The sequence below is a fragment of the Buteo buteo genome, chromosome 2, assembly GCF_964188355.1.
Source record: "Buteo buteo chromosome 2, bButBut1.hap1.1, whole genome shotgun sequence".
Lineage (NCBI taxonomy): Eukaryota > Metazoa > Chordata > Aves > Accipitriformes > Accipitridae > Buteo > Buteo buteo.
The window spans coordinates 74566421-74583864 of NC_134172.1; the positions used below are offsets into that span (position 1 = coordinate 74566421).

Consider the following 17444-nt stretch of genomic DNA (forward strand, 5'->3'; position numbering starts at 1 on the left):
CGCTTGCTTTCTGTTTACATAGTGTAGACTGAGCTGTAAAAAGCCGATTGCTTCAGAAGCGAATAGGTCACTCACAAGAGAGCGTGCACAGAGCAATGGAAAAACAAATTCGTTATTGTAACACCAGAGAGCATAAAGCAAACCTGGAGGTGACCTGCAAAAGAACACAGCACCGGGTTTCTGCCCTGCTCAGTGCTTTATGGTCTACAAAGAAAGATTGAGAAGTGTGCAGGCATTTTTTTTTTTTTCCTATTTTCAAAATAAAAAGTATCTTTGTCTGGTACTTTGAATGTAGCAAGCACGCTGATTCTAGCTTTCCCTGGTTTTGCTGGAGGGCCTGTGGGAGAAGGACTCAACAGAATACTAGCAGTTTTCGCAGCGTATTCATTTGAGAAAAACAGTGTTTAGATTTCAAACAAGGCCTATTTTCTCATCTAATGTTGCTGAGAATGTCTGTGTTAAAGAGGTGTTAAGAAAAGGAAGACAGACTATTAAAAAAAATCGCTTCCTTTTTGAATAATTATTTTATGATGAAACGTGTAGCAGCAGGGCTTAAAGGTCAGCAGTGAGATCAGGGCCCCTTGGTTCTCGATACTGTGCAGACATGTCGGAAGTAAACAGCTTACAACCTATATGAGAGAGGCAGATAAAAGATAATTGGAAAAAGAGGCACAGAAAGGGGAAGTGGCTCGTCCAAGGTCACGCATGGATTGCTGCCTGTGCTGGATCGAACCATCTGCGGTTGATCAGGTCTCCTGGATGCTGTTCCCCTGTTTGATCACCACACTCATTTCTTCTCCGTTGACATTTTGGGAGCATTCAGACAGGCCCGAGCGTCCCCCTGGGCTGGGTCCGTAGGAGGGGATAATCCTTCACCTCTGTTGGTTTTAATGTGGCAGAGGCAAAATCCCAGTGTTGCACCATGGGTTCTGACCCAACCTGGGGCTGGAGCTGGGTCCAGACCCCGAGTGCTGCCTGGTTCCCACAGCCCTGGCAATGGATGTCTTTCCTGGCTTTGTCTGAGATAGAGCGACAAGGGAGACCTTTCATTGCACACCTAAAGATTTGGGGATAATCAATTGTTTTATATAAATTTCTAAAATCTAAGAGACAAAAACAAAACAAAACAAAACAAAAACCAACCCACCAGAAAGACTTATTTGGAACGCTGGGAAAGGGTCTAAATTCTGCAACTGCCCTAGGGTGTGTGGGGCACTCTAACATCAAGGCACTTAAGAAGTAATGATGCTGTTCGTTTTCCAGACAGCCGGATTCTTCCAGGAAAAATAGGGTACAAAAGACCCCTATTCTGTAATTGTGTCTGTATGTAATTTTAGGATCTAAGCTTAACGTTTCTCGATCTAAAGAAAAAGATGGGAGAAAGCACCCTTTCTGAAAGGGAACATTTTCAGTCCTTTAGCAGTGCAGAGACAGAGGAGCAAAATCACAGTTCTGTTTTCCTTGCAGATCGTCTCTAATAATGGCTCCTGGTATTGAGAGTATTGTGGTTTTCCAGCACTAAAATGTAAAGTTATTTTAAGCATGAAAGCCTGAACGTCATTCTATTTAAAAAAATGTAAAAGAAGGAGAGGAATGTTTACAGCACATTAAAACCTGTGTGACAACTTAGCAAGAACTATTTTAACAATCCTCTTATTCCCCTTCCTGTTATGTGCCATAAAATGAGAATGCAGTGTCAGTAATAAATAATATTCGCGCGGAGGGATAGCTCACCGTGCTGCTGGAGAGCAGACTGGTTCAGGCTGAGCCTAAGCTGACGCTCAGCCCCAGCTCCCATCCTGCTCCGGTAGGAACCGCGGCTGGTGCTGGGCTGCTCGTCTGCCTTGTGTGCTGGGGAGGTGAAGCCAGCAGCTTCTCCTCCTCTGCTGACCCCCTCGGCGGGAGAAAGGCTTGGGAGTTTTTGTGCTTCTTTGCAAGAGCTAACTATAACCTGGTATTTAGAAAACACAGCCTCCACTACTACTGCCTCCGTGGGTTTTGTGACCCAAACGTAACGAGGATTAAAGCAGAATAATTCTTTATAAAAAAGTTTGCAGTCGGGGGTAGGTCTGGAGTGAATGTTGACAAATATTGAAACTAAATCTGAGAAAAGACTTGTTCCAATTTTTTTTGTAATCGGCATTCCATATGTGTTATGTGGAGAGCTAGGATGTGCTGCTACTTCTGTTACATAAGAGGTTTTTTTTTTTTTAAATAAAGTGCAGTGCAGAATGCATGGGTAGTGAGAAGGCATATCAGAAAAAAAAAAACCCAACCTTGCAAGAAAATAAGAAAAGCTACTAGGTGAAAAGCTCTTTTACTGAGTCTGTTATTTCCATAATTCCATGAGTTCTTTAAAGTCTCTTTTAATATTTCTGAGGAAAAGCCTCGAAGTGAAAGGAGGGAGGCAAGGATTTTTTTTTTTCCTTTGGTTTAAAGAAGGTCTTGGTTAATTCTATTAGTAGACTTTGAGCTTGTTTTTATTTAAAAACAAAACAAAAATCCTTCTCAAGTTTAGAATCTCTGTATGGAAAAATTCTTCTTTGCCAGAGAGGGAAGTATCTCCTTTTCATTCTGTTTGTTTTGGAGTATCTGTACTTAAGTGTTTTGTGTTTCTTCTTGATTGAATACATTAGTGGTGCATTAATTTCTTCCTGACAATGCTGGTTTCATTGCATTCGGATAGGCTCACTCTTTCCCATATGACAGACAAACTTGTAGTTTTACTTGATGACCCTGCTTTGCCCTCCCTGGGTTTGATTGATAATGGCTTAATTTCCTACCTTGTTTACCTTTTAATGCTTTTTGAAGTGACTTTTGTTCTGGCTGCCGCAAAGGAAACAGCTGAAAAAAAACCCACATTGGATTCTTGCTCCAATTCCAATCTGTTTGCTTTGTTTTTCCTTTTTAGATTATTGTTTGGCTTTAATTTGTTTGTTTCTCCTTTAAATGGGCTTGAGATTACTCAAGGGTTCCTTGTTCAGCAGGTCAAAGGGTAACTTGGAGACTTTGAAACCGTCTCCCTTTTTATCACCAAGTTTCGTTCTTCCAAGAGTCCAAAGGATTTTGCAGGACGATAGCTCGTGGAGGATGCCTCCATCTAAGGAAAGCGTGAGCAGCAGACCTGAGTCATTGCAAGAGGCCACGGGAGCCTTTTTAGTGTTCAAAGCAGATGAAGAAGACACTGATCTAAGTCTAAATCAGAACTTTAACTAATCCTTATATATAACTAACTAGAAGACTGAGTTTACTGAGGATTAAATACATTGAGATTGATAGGTTTGATACTCGACTACCAGTCACTTCTGTGGCCCAGGATGAAGGCCCACAGTTCTGTATTTCTAAAGCTAAAAATTTTAACAGACTTCAAACCAGAGAGGTATCAATACACAAAAATATACAGTGTGTGCTATTAAAAAATGTCCTTTAACTGAAAGAGTCAATCTGTCCCAGAGGTAATCCCTGCTTTTGAAAGAGGGAAGTCTGTTCAAACTACTCAGCCACAGCACTGTGAATTTGTAAGACAGCAAAACAAAGCATTGGGTAATGTAGGCTCCTTGACAAAAATTCACAGCTACATCTTACTTCTGCATAAGATTTTAATCCTCAAAGGTGCTATGCACAGGGGGATCTTCTTCTGCACATTTCTAATATAAATTCACTCACTGTTTGTTTTTTTCCAGTACTTTAAATCCCTTGAAAACCTTAGCAGGAAAAAAAAAGCACCTCTAAAATCTTCATTTCTTACAAAGATATACAAAGATAATAAATTTTAAGTGAATCACGGAGTGGAGAAGAATGCATAGGGTTTTTTGGTTTTTGGTTATTTTTTTTTAAAGAAAGCAGGGTATAGAGATTATCCTACAATAGCATATATTCAGCTGTGGGGGAATTACAGGGTTGCAGATTCTCAGTGAAAAAAGATTAAACTATCTTCCCCTTGAGAGTTCACCTTGACATGATTAGCAGCTCTGACCCAAACTCTTAGGAGTGGAACAGTCTCACAGGTGTGAGGACTAGGGAGAGGACATAACTGAGATGCATGGTTGTAACTGCATTTTCAGGTTTGTAGTGAAATGACCCATAGTTTGTTTGTTGCTCCTTGACAGCTTTAAATCAGAGAGTATTTTTCGGGGGGGGGGGGGGGGTTGGTTTGTTTTGTTTTTTTTTCACACACGCAAGCCTAACTCTCTTTTGGTTCATCCTGATATCATAGAGAGGAATGTTACAAAGTTTACAGTCTAGGTTTTCAAGTGGAAAGAGTCTAAAGTAAATCAGAGATAAAGGTGTTGCTGTAAGAACCATTTGTTTCATGTGTTCCCCAGATTGAGCTCTGTATCCTTCCATGAAAAAGACTTGCTGAAAATAGGCTATTTCCTATAAACAGAAACAAAGGAAATTGTACAGTTAGATCACCACTATCGCTTTTACTTTTTGAACTACAGATTTTGTCTTCTCTGCTGTGTCTCCTCAGCTGTGGCAGGAACTGAAATACAGGCTATTCCAGTGGCAAGGAAGGCTGACAACCTCCTCAAAAGCTGCAGTGCCATTTCAATCCGGTTGCTAAGGGATGCTCAAGCGTGATGTCGTCTGTATCTTCACTTCCAAATGAGCACATTAGTTTGGTCACAACTCCACCCCCACAGTTCACAGCCAAAAGTTTACGAGGTCATGTTCACTGCGGACAGCGCGAGCCCGTAAGGAACTGTACAACTGTCCCATCTGAAAACTAATTAACCACTTCTTTTTTCTGGAAGCTGGGGCATCCAAACTGCTCAGTACCTTCAACTTACTAACAAATGTGAATAGTCTGCAATAGGAAATAAGGGTGTTAGTCACCGGGAAGGTTTGGAAGGCACCCGTGGTGTAAGATGGACATCTTGATCTGTGTCTCATCATCACCTGTAAAAACAAAGAGTAGCTCGAGTGAATTCAGAGCCTAACTCTGAGAGTAAAACTGATGCAACATCAAAATTGACAGCAGAAAGTTTTATCCATTCAGTTAGAAAGAGAAAAGAATGGAACAACATGAAGTATGTGTCTCAGAAGCATTTTTTCTACAGGCTCAAAACCTACTCTGTTAAGAAAATAGTAACTCCAAAACCAGCACTTGCATCTTGTCCAGCCAATGTTTGTGAATTTTACAACAGTATTTCCTTATCTTTTACCTACACAGGTGTGAATATCCTCATGCACAATAAGTGAGACTACCACAAGGAAAATGCATTAAAACATTTGCAATGGTCTGTCAAATATAACGTAAATATATTAAAACAGGAAAAATACAGTATTTTTCTTGAGGTCCTTTTGAGGGATTGAATCAATAGGTATTATATGTAAATCTTAAAAGGACAGAAGTTTATGTGTATAGGATGGGAGAAGCTTAAGGGACATGTACTTTTCAACAAGTTCTCTCTCACTTGTACTGTTATGGATGGTCTACTTCTATGTTAAATCTTTTTAACCATTTGTAAATCAGGCTAGTATAGTTGCCCTAGCTGGGAAGAGTAAAGTCCACATAAATTATGCACTTCAATAGGACTGCTCAACTGAGTAGAGTACATGTTTATTTAAAGGACTGGGCTATTGTTACAAATCTTCCCTCAGTCTCAAACACCAAGCAGTAGTTTTGGGGGCAAAAGCTGTGGAGGGAGAATGGAGAAAAGTATTGTAACGAGATTCCTCTTTCCAAAAAAAATTAAGAAAATTAAGATATCTGATTGTTTTCATTAGAATGTAATAGAAGTTAGGCCAATGGGACTAAAAAAATATTAACTAAAGTTATCAAGTGGACTGAAATGGATTATAGATATGTGAAACTTTCCTATACACGTCCCCCACAAATATTCCACTGGAATATTATTCACTTTGAATTATCCTACTGCCTCTCCCTGTGAGATCTTTTCTGGTTTGAGAAGTGAAACAGCAGAATATCATTTCACACTGCCAAACCCCCTGTTCTTTTTGTGAAATCCTTAAGCTAAGATGCATGTTGGTGTCTCAGAGTCTTTGCATTTACTTTAGACCGAAAAATAATGCAGCAGAAACTGAGGCTGTTGGCTGTTACATTCAGACACAGAAGGAGTATCAATGAATTTGAATTTCATCTCTAAGTGCAATGTTCACAGTCTTCTGTGTGTAAACTCTTACCTCCCATTAATTTAAATAGTGCAGGATTGAGTCAATAGACGCAAGTCATCTCATGTGTCTTGCAGCCACTTCCACGTTCAGGTTACCTTGCATTTTTGGAAAATATTTCTGCTTAACATGCAGCAGTGTCCTTTAACACCCTCTTTTGAGTATTTTCAGGCCTCAAATAATTAGACTTTTATCACAGAGCCACTATGCCCATACATGTAGCTATTTCATCTTTGCATTTATTCTTAAGACTGCAGCTTCTTCAGAAGTGAGCTTTAATTTGACAGTGAGTTAGGGGTCAGATTTTGCCTGTACTTACCCTTCTGATGGCAGGAGTCTGGTGAAACTGAAGTTCATGGATTTTTACAAGATGGAAGGAAGCTAGTGCAACTACTTCCAATAAGAAACACAATTTACTCTAAAGACACGTCAGCAGCATTATGTTATTTAAATAAATAAAAAAGAGTGAGAACAGCTAATGTGTTGGTATGCTTGCTCTTCAAATGGTGCTCTCCTAATCAGGGCAGGACTAGAAAAAAATCATGGCAATTCGGTGGGTTTGTGAAGTACACTTGGTGCCTTATGTCTTGTGTTCTGTTGTATTTCAGAAAGACAAAAAAAGGCTGTAATTGCTGATGGGTTTAACAATTTGGGAGTTTTCTTTTTGTTTTCTGTAGCTTTTCATGCTTTGACACTTTAATAACACTTGTAGTACAAGAAGCTAATTCTTAATTCTGTCGTAACTGTGAGTTTTGTGAATTAGCTGAGTGTGTTTTCCCTTTTCAACTACCTCATGCTTTGTTCAGCCTGAAGAGACAGAGGCACAGGGTATACGTACCAGGAGGGCAGCAAGTGGTGGCTGGTGGCTGTTTGAGTTTAACCTCGTCGAGCCTGTCCCCGTTTGCGTTTGGGAGAGGGATGGGTGGGTGCTGCTGGACAACGGCATTTACACAGCAATGACTCCCTTGTCGGTGGATGCTTTGGCAATATTTACCGGTCCACTTTGTCTACGCTAATGCCGCTCACCGTTCACCAAGATTTTAGCCTTTTGTGTATCTCCAGCAATAATTTTTATCTCGTTTGTGTATTATTTCGTGTTTGGAGCCTGAGATAGGCTTCCTTCCCCCCCAGCTGGGACCCGGAGGGAAGCAAAGCCTGAAGCCTGAAGGCTGGGGCAGACTTTCCTTGCTGCGTGAGGTGGCAGGTACTGGCATTTCTGCATTCTCTTCATACCTGTGACCATAAAAAGGCGATGAGGTTTTATCATTTTCAGTCTGAATTCTGCTTTATTGAATCCTTTATACCTGGTAAACACCACAGTTAAAATATAATTGAATAACGTGTATTACGTGGAAACAACACAAATAAATAAAAGACATATAAAAGATCCAAGGAATTATAATCTTTGCTTCAGATGGATGTGGACATTGCTGAGCCAAGTCTCTCTAAGACCTTTTAAAACTGCCTTGGCCTAAACCAGTGCCTGGAGAAGTCAATAAGAGCCTCTCCACTGACTCCAAAGCTCTTAGGCTCTGTGTACCCCAAAGTTGCAGCATTTAAAAATAGACCGAAAGTGCCAATAACTCCTCAAAGACCAAGACTTGGTGGTGGTGGTCCCTGTTTCTTCTGAGGTCCACCCCTCCTTCAGCAAGCGCAAGTAAACAGATGTATCTGATGACACTAACTGTGACCTCCTAGTTGTTTGCTCTATTCACATAATTTTTTTACTGTAGGTGGTTCTAAATACAGTAACTGGATGGCGTAAGGAGGTGTGTTCACGGGAATAGCGTTGTAGATAGTTGAATTTGGCAAGTGAGGATAAGTAATTTAGGAATAGTAAAGGACGTCTCACTACTCTCGGGGGGGTAGAGAAAAACTAACCATGTATTTTAGGGAACCGGGTTTTACAAAGAGCAAAGCGCCAATCTTCATTTTCCAGTCGTAGCTGATAAGCTTGTGCATGAAAACCACTGTGTCATCTATATAATGAGGTTTCAAAAAATATTTTAGAGAACAAAACGGAGCTAGATAGCTGGCAAAACCATACGTAGAAGCAACTGCATGCATCAAGTTGTATTCCGCCAGTCCACCCAGCATGACTTGGTAGGTTGTTGCCCTCTGTCCCACGCCTGAAGGGGCACCCCACGGGCTCGGCCGGTTTGTGGTTTGTGTTGTGCGCGAGGGAGCTGCCCAACGCTGGGGAAATGCGTTTGCCCAGAAATACCCGCATTGGTAAAAATGAATCCATGCACATCAGCGTCTGCAGGATCGTCCTGTAGGTCGGCAGTCGGATATTTGGAGTTCATCAACAGAGAGAATGTATAAATATATACATACGTAAGTACTGAGTAGGATAACTTCTGCAGTGATTATTTTCAAGTGGAGTCTAAAGTGCCCCGGGGCACGACTCCGTTAAAATTTATTCAGAATCCTATTAACCGAACCCCCAACTCCTGCGCCTCTCTTCTCGGCTGCTTTTCATCCCCAAAAGCCCTTCCCAAACACCGCTCCCCATCAGAGCCACTGCCGTACGGGATGGCGGTCGGGGGAGAGGGGGGGCCGTTGAGTTCCACCACCGTGCAGGGGGCTCCCACCGCGGCAGAACCCGCCGGAGCGGCGCGGGGACCCCCCCTCTGGGCCACGGCGGGGGCGAGAGCGGCGGCGGGGCCGGTTCGAAGAGGGCGCCGGCGGCGGCGCGGGCTGACGCGGTCTGTCATGTGAGCGGCCCCGCTCCCAGGGTTCAGTGTGGGCCTGCTCGCCCCACCCCGCCGCTCTGCCGCCTCGGTGCAGCTCAATAGGGGGAAGGAAAAAAAAAAATAATAAAAAAAAAGGGGGGGTGTTTGAAAAAAAAAAGAAAGAAATGCGGGAGAGAGCAGGGGAAATAAGACGGGGAAAAATCCTCCCGTGAGGGACAGGGTTTTGCTCGGGGGGGGAGAGACCAAACGGGCTTTTTTTTTTTTCTTTCCTTTTTTTTTTTTTTTTTTTTTCTCCCCCCGCTCCCCGCCGAGCTGGAGAAGCTGAGAGGATTCAGCCGCCTGGAAACCTAATGTGAAAAAGCAGCAGCAAGGAGAGAGAGGGGGGAAAAAAAAAAAAAAAAAGAGGGGGGGGGGGCTTGGATTGGACCCCCACGCCCCGGTGAGGGAGGAAGGACCCGCGGCGGCCGGCGGGCGAGGAGCTGCGGCGCCCGGCGAGGGAAGGGGACCCGACCTCCGCCGACAGCCGGGGCTGGCGTGACCCCCTCGGCGCTTCTGCCCGTCGGCGCGGGGGGAGAGGCGAGGAAGAGACGTTTCCCGATCCTCCCCGCCGAGGATTTGGGGAGGTTTCCGCGCCTGGAGCCCGTGCCTTTGGATCTAAAGAGGATTATTTCTTTTTTTTTAAATTTTTTTTTTTTTGGGGGTGGCACTGAAGCTGGATTTGTTCCTGTGCGTGCGGCGCGGGAGGGGGCATTTCTGTTCCCTCTAGAGGAGCCGGCGGCCCGGCCGGGGGCGCGGAGATCCCCGCGGATCGCTCCGCATCGGGCCCTGCCGCCAACCCCCCCCCCCCCCCCGGGGAAAGGTGCGCTGAGGGGATCGGCGCGGGGCTGAGCGGGGGGGCGGGGGAGGAGAAGCAGCTGCAGCTGCCGGGGAGGAGGCCCGGCGGAGCAGCAGCAAAGTCATCGCCATCGGCCCCCCCTTGGCTGGCTCCGGGCTCGGCTCTCTCCATGTCTCTGGCTCTGGGCAGCGGCCGCCACAGCAGCGAGTAGGGGGGGAGGAGAGGAGGAGGAGGAGGAGGAGGAGGAGGAAGAAGAAGGGAGCCCGGGAGAGTGCCTCCCTCCCTCCCTCCCTCCCCCCGGCAGCCCCGGCCGCCTCCCGTCCCCTCGCCCCGCGTCCCCTGCCTCCCCCTCCCCAAGATGGGCTGTTTAGGGAACAGCAAGACGGAGGATCAGCGCAACGAGGAGAAGGCGCAGCGGGAGGCCAACAAGAAGATCGAGAAGCAGCTGCAGAAGGACAAGCAGGTCTATAGGGCCACGCACCGGCTCCTCCTGCTGGGTAAGGGGGCCGCGGGTTAGCCCGGCGCCGGGGCAAGCGGGCCGGGGGCCGGCGGCCGTCCCCTCCCCGCCGGGGGGAGGGCAGGGGGGAGGGCGGCGGGGCCGCGCACCGGCCCCCTGCCCGGGCACGGGGAGGCCCGAGGGAGAGGTGGGGCCCGGGGGGGGGGGGGGGGGGAAGCGGAGCCGCAGGGCCCACCCGTTCCGCGGGGCCGGGGCGGTCGGGGTGTGGGGGGGTGTCGGTTGGGGCGGCCGGCGAGCCCGCTCCCGCCGTCGCCGCGGGGATCCGCTAGGGCCCGGGGGCGCTGAGGGGAGCGGTGCGGTGCGGTCCGGAGGAGCCTGCCGGGCTCCTCGGCCTGGCGGCGGCGGGGAGGTGCCGGGCACCACCCGGGGCGCCGCGGGCAGGGCCGGCCCGCAGGTACGGAGCTGCGGCTTGGGGGCCGCTCTCCGCCCGCGGGGTGAGGGGGTTGGGGGGGGCAGCGCCCCGCCGCCCGGGGCGGCAGGCCGGGGCGGGGAGCGGGCCTCGGGGCCGAGCGTGAGGAGGTGGCCGGGGATGCCGGGCCGGCCGCCGGCGAGGGGCGCGGGAGCGTCGGGCCCGAGGGGGAACCTGGGAGATAAACAGGGCAGGGCGCTGACAGGGGCCGCGGGCCTGCCCCGGGCGTGCGGAGCGGGGAAGCAGCTGCCGCGGCGAAGGCCGGTCACCGCGGCCTGGCAGGAGCCGGGGGCCGGGCCGGGGGAGGCGGCCGAGGCTCGGCCGGCCCGAGAGGGCTCCTCTTCGCCGGGGGCTGAGGCAGGGGAGCCGAGGAGCGTGCGGCCGGGCCGGGGAGAGGAGGAAGAGGAAGGGAGGAAGTCGGGGGATCGTTTTGGGGGAAACGGAGGGAGGATGTCGGTCCCGGAGGGAAGCGCGGCGGCCGGCGTTGGGGACGAGGGAGCTCCCTGCCTGTGGCGGGGGGGACCGGGGCTGGGGCCGGGCTGGGAGCGGGCGGCCCGCACGTCCTCCGTCCCCCGGCGGGCTCCTTGGGCTTACTTTCGCCTCACCATTAATTAATTGAGGTATCGCGCGTTTGGAGGAAGGGGAAGGTCTGTAGCTTGGCTTCAGGTGTTATCTCAGCGGTGAATTTGGGTTACCTGCATGTGTCGTGTTTTTCGGGAGATCCAGTTGGAAATACAGCTTATGGCTTCAAGGAAGGGGAAGGTCCAAAAATCGGTACCGGAGAGGACAAGATGTTTGTCAGACTCATTGCGTCAAAGTATTTTAAAGTAGTCATTTGAAACAAGATGCAGTTAGGAGATCTCGGTTGTTTTGCTCACGCTGAGGGACCGCTTGTGCACATTATGCAGGGGCTTTAGCGTGGAGCAGAGGCTAGGCCTCAGTGAGCTGACTCAGTTCTGGTGTGAAACGATCGTAATTGGGTGGGGGGAAAAAAAAAAAAAAGAATTTTTGAAGGTTGTGAATTTGGAAGTGTACACGTGCCAGTAAAATCTTTCAAATACCAGTTTGAAGAAAGAGGCTTAATGTAAATGGAGAGTGACTGGGACTACAGTAGCACCTGCAGCACTGAGGAGTCTGCCAGGGCGCCAGCAGAAATCTTTTAACGGGATAATTTGGACTTCAGCTCTTGGGGAATGTCTTGGACTTCCAGATTTCAGGCTGAACATTACGTAGATACATAGAAGCCATTTGTCATCAAGTGGGTTACTTTTGTAAGAGGCAGAGTTTCAGAAAACAGAAACTTGATGGGCTTGCCTGGGTTTTCCTTCTGTTTTCTTTCGTTTTGGTGGCTGAAAAATAGTTCTGATACTTGTAAATAAAAATTTGCGGTGTTCAGTGACGGCTGTAAGGTCATCTGTGTGCGTGTGTTTTAAAGTGATAGTTCAGCTGTTGCAGTTTTGAACAGTAGCTGTCATGAATTGTGGACAGTCTATAACACAAACTCACTGGTGAAAAATAAAAAAGCTTACGTCCCTATTATTATGTCATGTTTACTTCAAGACACGTGAAATAAAAAAACCAAGTACTTTGAAAGTATTCTTAATATTTTCACGTCATATTCAAATAACAACAAAGAAGAGCTGCCAAGTATTCTAACGGGTTCATACTGCTCTTTGTAGGCCCTGCTGCTGTACATGTGCTTGCCCCTTCTGCCATGAGCAGTCTCACTGAAATTAGTGGAACTCTCCTTGGTGGTGAAGTCAAATGTATGCATAATTGTTGGTAAGAATAGGGCCTTAATGAGTGCCCAAATATAGAAATAGACTTATTCAGAAAATTAGTTGTAATACTTCATTTTGGTTTACTGGTGTTGTAGCTGATCCAGAGAACCCAGGTATGTCAATACCAAACTATGCATTTATAGCAAATTCAACAACTATCTACCCTCATTCTTGGCCTAAGTGAAGCAGAGATTTTGGCTCCCAGCATTTACAAATATAAGATGTGATTTGGAGTTACAGCTGAAATTTTGTTATTAATTATTCTGAATGGAAGTACGACTATAGCATATGCTGCTATTCCTGAATAATTCTTAGTTGTGAAGAGGACCCAGTCTCTCTCTTAACCTGAGATACTCATTCTTGGATTAATTTTGCCACCTGTCTTTATTGCGTGGTGCAGTATGCCTGAAGAGACAGAGTGTGTATGTTTTATAAAATAGTAGTTTTGGGGAGAAATGGCACTTGCCTAAAGAGTTGGAGATAAAAACTGCTCTCTTAAGTGCTTACAAAACATCAGTGAGCAAGGGGAGGAAAAAGGAGTAAGGCTCTGGTATTAAGGTGGCAAAACATGCAAGCAGGTTCTATGGAGACAAGAGTAGGGCTATTAAGAATTCATGAGGGAGAAGGAAAAGAAGGGTAAAAGCAGAGGGGAATGCATTTGTCGGAAGATGAACTCTGAAATATAACTGCTAAAATACAGTTTTGAACGTGAGGCTCAAAATGGAGGCTTGTGCTGTCAGTGTGTGCTAGCAGAGGCCTGGCATCCTATAAATGCAGACTGTACCTCTGTGCCCATTCTGCCACAGACATACATTTTCTGTTGTTGAGACATAGGCTAATGAGAGGAATAAACGAGTAGCCAGGAGACACGAAGGGGAATCTTTCTAAATTTTGCCAGGTTATGATACTACTCTTGCAAAAATATGTTTGCTTTATATAGAAAGCTACCAATCTGGCAGCATGGAGCAGCTCAATTAAATGCTGCTGTTCGAGTCTTTTCAGCATGCATGGAAAGACGGGTACTATAGGCAGATGGGTTGCCCTGTGCACTGGCATCCGTGCAGCACAGCAGAAATAGCATACATCTACTTATGGAAACTGGAGTAAAGTGGGGTGGTTTTTTTGTACTGCAGGTATATAAGGGAATCAGAGGAGAGCTGCGGGGGGGGGGAGGCTATTTGGAGCATGTAGCCACAAAAGGTGGTCTTTGCATCTCGTTGCGTATATGATTGATTTGGAACGTGTAGAGAGGGTGGGAGGCTGCTTACAAGACACAAATTAGAGAAGGAGGCTTCTGTAGCTTTGTGGGTGGAGGCTTAAAGGGATGCCTTCCTTTTTCAAATGTGAGTATCCACATATTTTATTTCTTGTGATTTAAGTTACAGTCTTTTGACTGGGTGATGATAACTGCAGCCAAACTTAAAATATTTTAAGGTTCTAATGAAAATGTTTCAGTTTAATATGGACTTCAGTCAGTCTTTCTCTCCGTCAGAGTAGTGGCAAGGCAAGCAGTTTTTGACGTTCCCTGTCTTATTCTCTATAAAATGTTGAAGTTGTCCTTTTCCTTCCAAACCCTGCAATCTGCTTTTAACGTTGACACTGGAAAAATGGACAGTGAAATGATCCAAGATTCAGATCTGACACATGACTTGAGCTGGGCATTTATTTTTAGCTACAACTGAAGTTTCCAGTGGCAATTATTTCTTTTTCTTTCACTTTTCACTCCTGCACTGAGAAAACCAACTTTCTCGATTTTACCCTGAAGAAAAAATTCTAGTGTGTCACTTCATCACTCATGCTTCCTTCTGAAATTGATTTACTTTCATTTTCTAGGTGCTGGTGAATCCGGTAAAAGCACAATAGTCAAACAGATGAGGATCTTGCATGTGAATGGATTTAATGCTGAGTAAGTGCATTTGCTTTTTCACTTTACAACCTACCTTACGTCTGTGCACCACACAGTAGTCGTTGCTGTTGTTTTATATCTTGGTATATTTTCTTCTTGCTACTGTTTCACGGTCTCTAGAATTTGGATGTGTATTTTTAGATGAGATTAATAGACACTAACTTGAAGTCATGCACCAATAATAAGTAAGAGCTAACGGTATAGAATGATTTATATCAAGGTTCAGTATAGCTGATTTGATTAAGGCTTAAGTTTTGTGGTTTGTTTTTTTTAACTGCAGTTTCTTTCACAACATGGCTGACACTGATTTACCTCTGCTGTAGCACATTGATTCATACTGCTGTAAACACACCTCCTGTTAGTGCACAAAATGAATGCAATTTTCTTCATTTAGAGCAAGTAAGGCTTTTGTTTCTGTCTCCTCACAAAATGAGACTGTACTACGAATTTTGGGGGTAAAAGGTCAGATTTTCTTCTCTTTTCTGTTGTGTTTGCTTGTCCAGATGTTTGTGTTAAATTATGTTACTAAAAGCTTTTCTTATTCACACTTAAAATCTGTTTTATTATATGATAGTTGCGAGGAGTGGAATGGCATTAGGATAGGGAAAATGGAAATTTTTTTTTTTTTTTTTTTTGTCTGAGACAGATTTGTGTTTGCTAACTTTTGCGTCTAACCTTGCTAGGGAGTAGGAGGAGATTATTCTGCATGTTATATGCTTGCACGTGTCCGTTGTATGTGTCTACCAAAAGCCGCTAAATTAATTCTAATTGAATTAAGGTGTTAGAAATTCAGAGCTTATTCTCTGTGTGTATTTTTTTTCTTTAAGGTTATATTACTGGTTTTGTCTTTCTTGTCTTCAAACATAACATTTTTTTATTGGCATCCTCTACCTTGTAGTAGTATCGTCTATTTTGTGAATAGTGCCTTTTCTGGAAGATTAAGCTTTCACTAGTCCTTCAGTAGTTAATTCTTCAGTCAGAATGTCTGAGCTAAAAGTTTAGCTGAGGAGCCTGGACAATACTTCTTCCTAATTCCCAAATGCTAGTTCAGGATAAGGTACACAGTCTTTTGGAAGAAAGTTCAGACTGATTCATAATAAATTACATTCTGTGCTACATGTTTTTAGCTCCTCTTTATAAGGAATATTTTCTTTATCCAAGACAACTCTTTTTCAGAAGTGCCCAGTCCTGCATCCTGTTAGTGCTGAGTTGTCTGCATTGTTTTGGCTGCTCTTGTTACTAAAGACCTTTTAAAAGACTTGCCCGACTTAAAAGATTTGCATGAGTTGACTTTGATAGCAGCTCTCAACATTAGGTGCTAAGTAAGAAGTTCATCAATGAAAGTGGAAGTCAAGGATCCCTGGCGCCTTTAAAAGTGTCAATCCATTGAACCAACACAGTTCTTGTAAGTTTTCTAAGCATACAGATGCTCTTAAAGAGATCATGCTGCGGTGTAATGAATGGTGTATTACGTGGGTAGATTAACTTTCTCAACCCTGCAAGCTGCATACCCAAATTTGTGCGAAACTGGGAGTCTATAGACCCATTATACAAAGCTTGCAGAGCTGGGGAGGGACTGGGACACACGCTGGGATTTGCAACAGCAGTGCGTTCCTCGAGTATCTCACTTCTGTGTTGTAGGTTGGGGCTGAGCTGAGTATGCATCTGGATTCCAGGGCAACATGGCAAATTTGGCCTCAGGAGCCTCTGCTGGCTTCTGCCTTCTCATAGGCAAGGGATTTGGATTACCTAGCAGCCCTATGACAGCACAGCCCTGCTTCCAGTCACATAGCATACCCCAGTGTGGGAGGATGCGTGAATTGCGGGGGAGCTGCATGCAGCTCAGGAGCCATAGGTTGTCCACCCCATGGCGTATTGTCTTGCAGTCAGTCCTTTGTGCTTGTCCTTTTGTGGGTAGTATGTGGTATATATAAAATGTACAAGAAGTAAGTTACAAGAAGCATCTAGTTTTAGGTTTTTGTTGCCAAAAATAAGCAGTAGATCCACTTTACAGGGGGGAGAAGGCTGTTTTTCAGTGTTTTGAAATACTTGCAAGTTACACATTCGTCCTTAAGTAACTTGTATTTTCTTCAAAGTAACTAACTGCTCCCTATGTTGTCCTGCTTTCCCTGCTACCCTTTTTGCCAGATTCATTCCTTTCCTGCCCTACTTACCTTGAGGAAAAATGATGCGGGATTCAGCTAATGAGAGAGATAGCATGGAAGTTTTTTGGAAGGGTAGGAAAAGTAAATCATTACTTCTCTTTATGTTGTTATCAGTGGTTCTGCAACATAAACATGTTTGTATACACCACCATAGTTGATGTGATGAATAACGACAGAGAGGTTGTGAAAACTATAGTATGCTGGAGATGGAGAGATTTTTTTAATGTCAGTGTCCATGTACGTAACTGTAGTTTTGAATTATTTCTGTTGGTGCAGCTTATTCACGTGGCTTGAAAGAAGTCCAGTTTAAAGTCCTGTCTAAAACTTGTTTGCCTTTGATTTGATTGTCCAGTGATAATTGATGTTTGAAGCAGAAAGAAGATACCTGTTATGAAGGATGTCTAATGTGCTATGAACAGGGGAATCAAAAGTTTTTATGTAGTCTTACTCAAATACACTTCTTAATTTCTGGTGAGTAAACAGGATATCCAGTGCTAAATGCACTAGCTTCCTTCAGTGAGTGCGAAGATTTTTTATTTGTTGTGAATTTAGGATAGATGGACAGTTGTCATGTGCATTTAGATGGATTGTTGTAGTATTTAACAAGGTGAAATCTATGTAGTTCTACAAAACTAGAAGAATTTCCTCTGGGACTCCAATCCTTGATCGCTTTACCTAATTAATTATTTGAGGAACTGTATGGAATCAAGTGTTCCAGGTAATTAATATGCTTAATAGTTAACAATGCTAAGGTGAATTTGAAGGTGGTTAAAGTTCTAGCCAAGTTAACTACAGTAAAGACTGTTTAAAAATTTCTCAATGTTCTTTTTATAATCTGTAGTTGAGTGTAGAAATAATTTTTTTTTGTTCCTGTTGTCAAGGTGGTGTGTGGGAGGTAACAGCGCTGTGGCATTGGTAGGCAGACTAGAATACTGGAGAAGCAAGGCATGGTCTACAGCACAGGTTTTTCTGGATGGAGTTTTTGGAAGGGCTTAGC

At 45.0% G+C, this 17444-nt stretch overlaps 1 protein-coding gene across 3 annotated transcripts in view; it reads left to right on the forward strand.

The window, feature by feature from the left end:
* Positions 1-17444, forward strand: part of GNAS (GNAS complex locus) — a 161628-nt gene that overhangs the window by 49620 nt on the left and 94564 nt on the right. The window contains exons 1-2 of one of the 3 annotated variants that reach the window (XM_075020187.1): positions 8913-10166; positions 14210-14282. In XM_075020187.1, coding sequence (XP_074876288.1) covers positions 10028-10166; positions 14210-14282 — 212 coding nt within the window. In that variant the 5' untranslated portion in view covers positions 8913-10027. Of the gene's footprint in view, positions 1-8912; positions 10167-12433; positions 13720-14209; positions 14283-17444 lie in introns of those variants that run through there. The other 2 variants (XM_075020195.1, XM_075020176.1) reach the window with 2 other exon arrangements.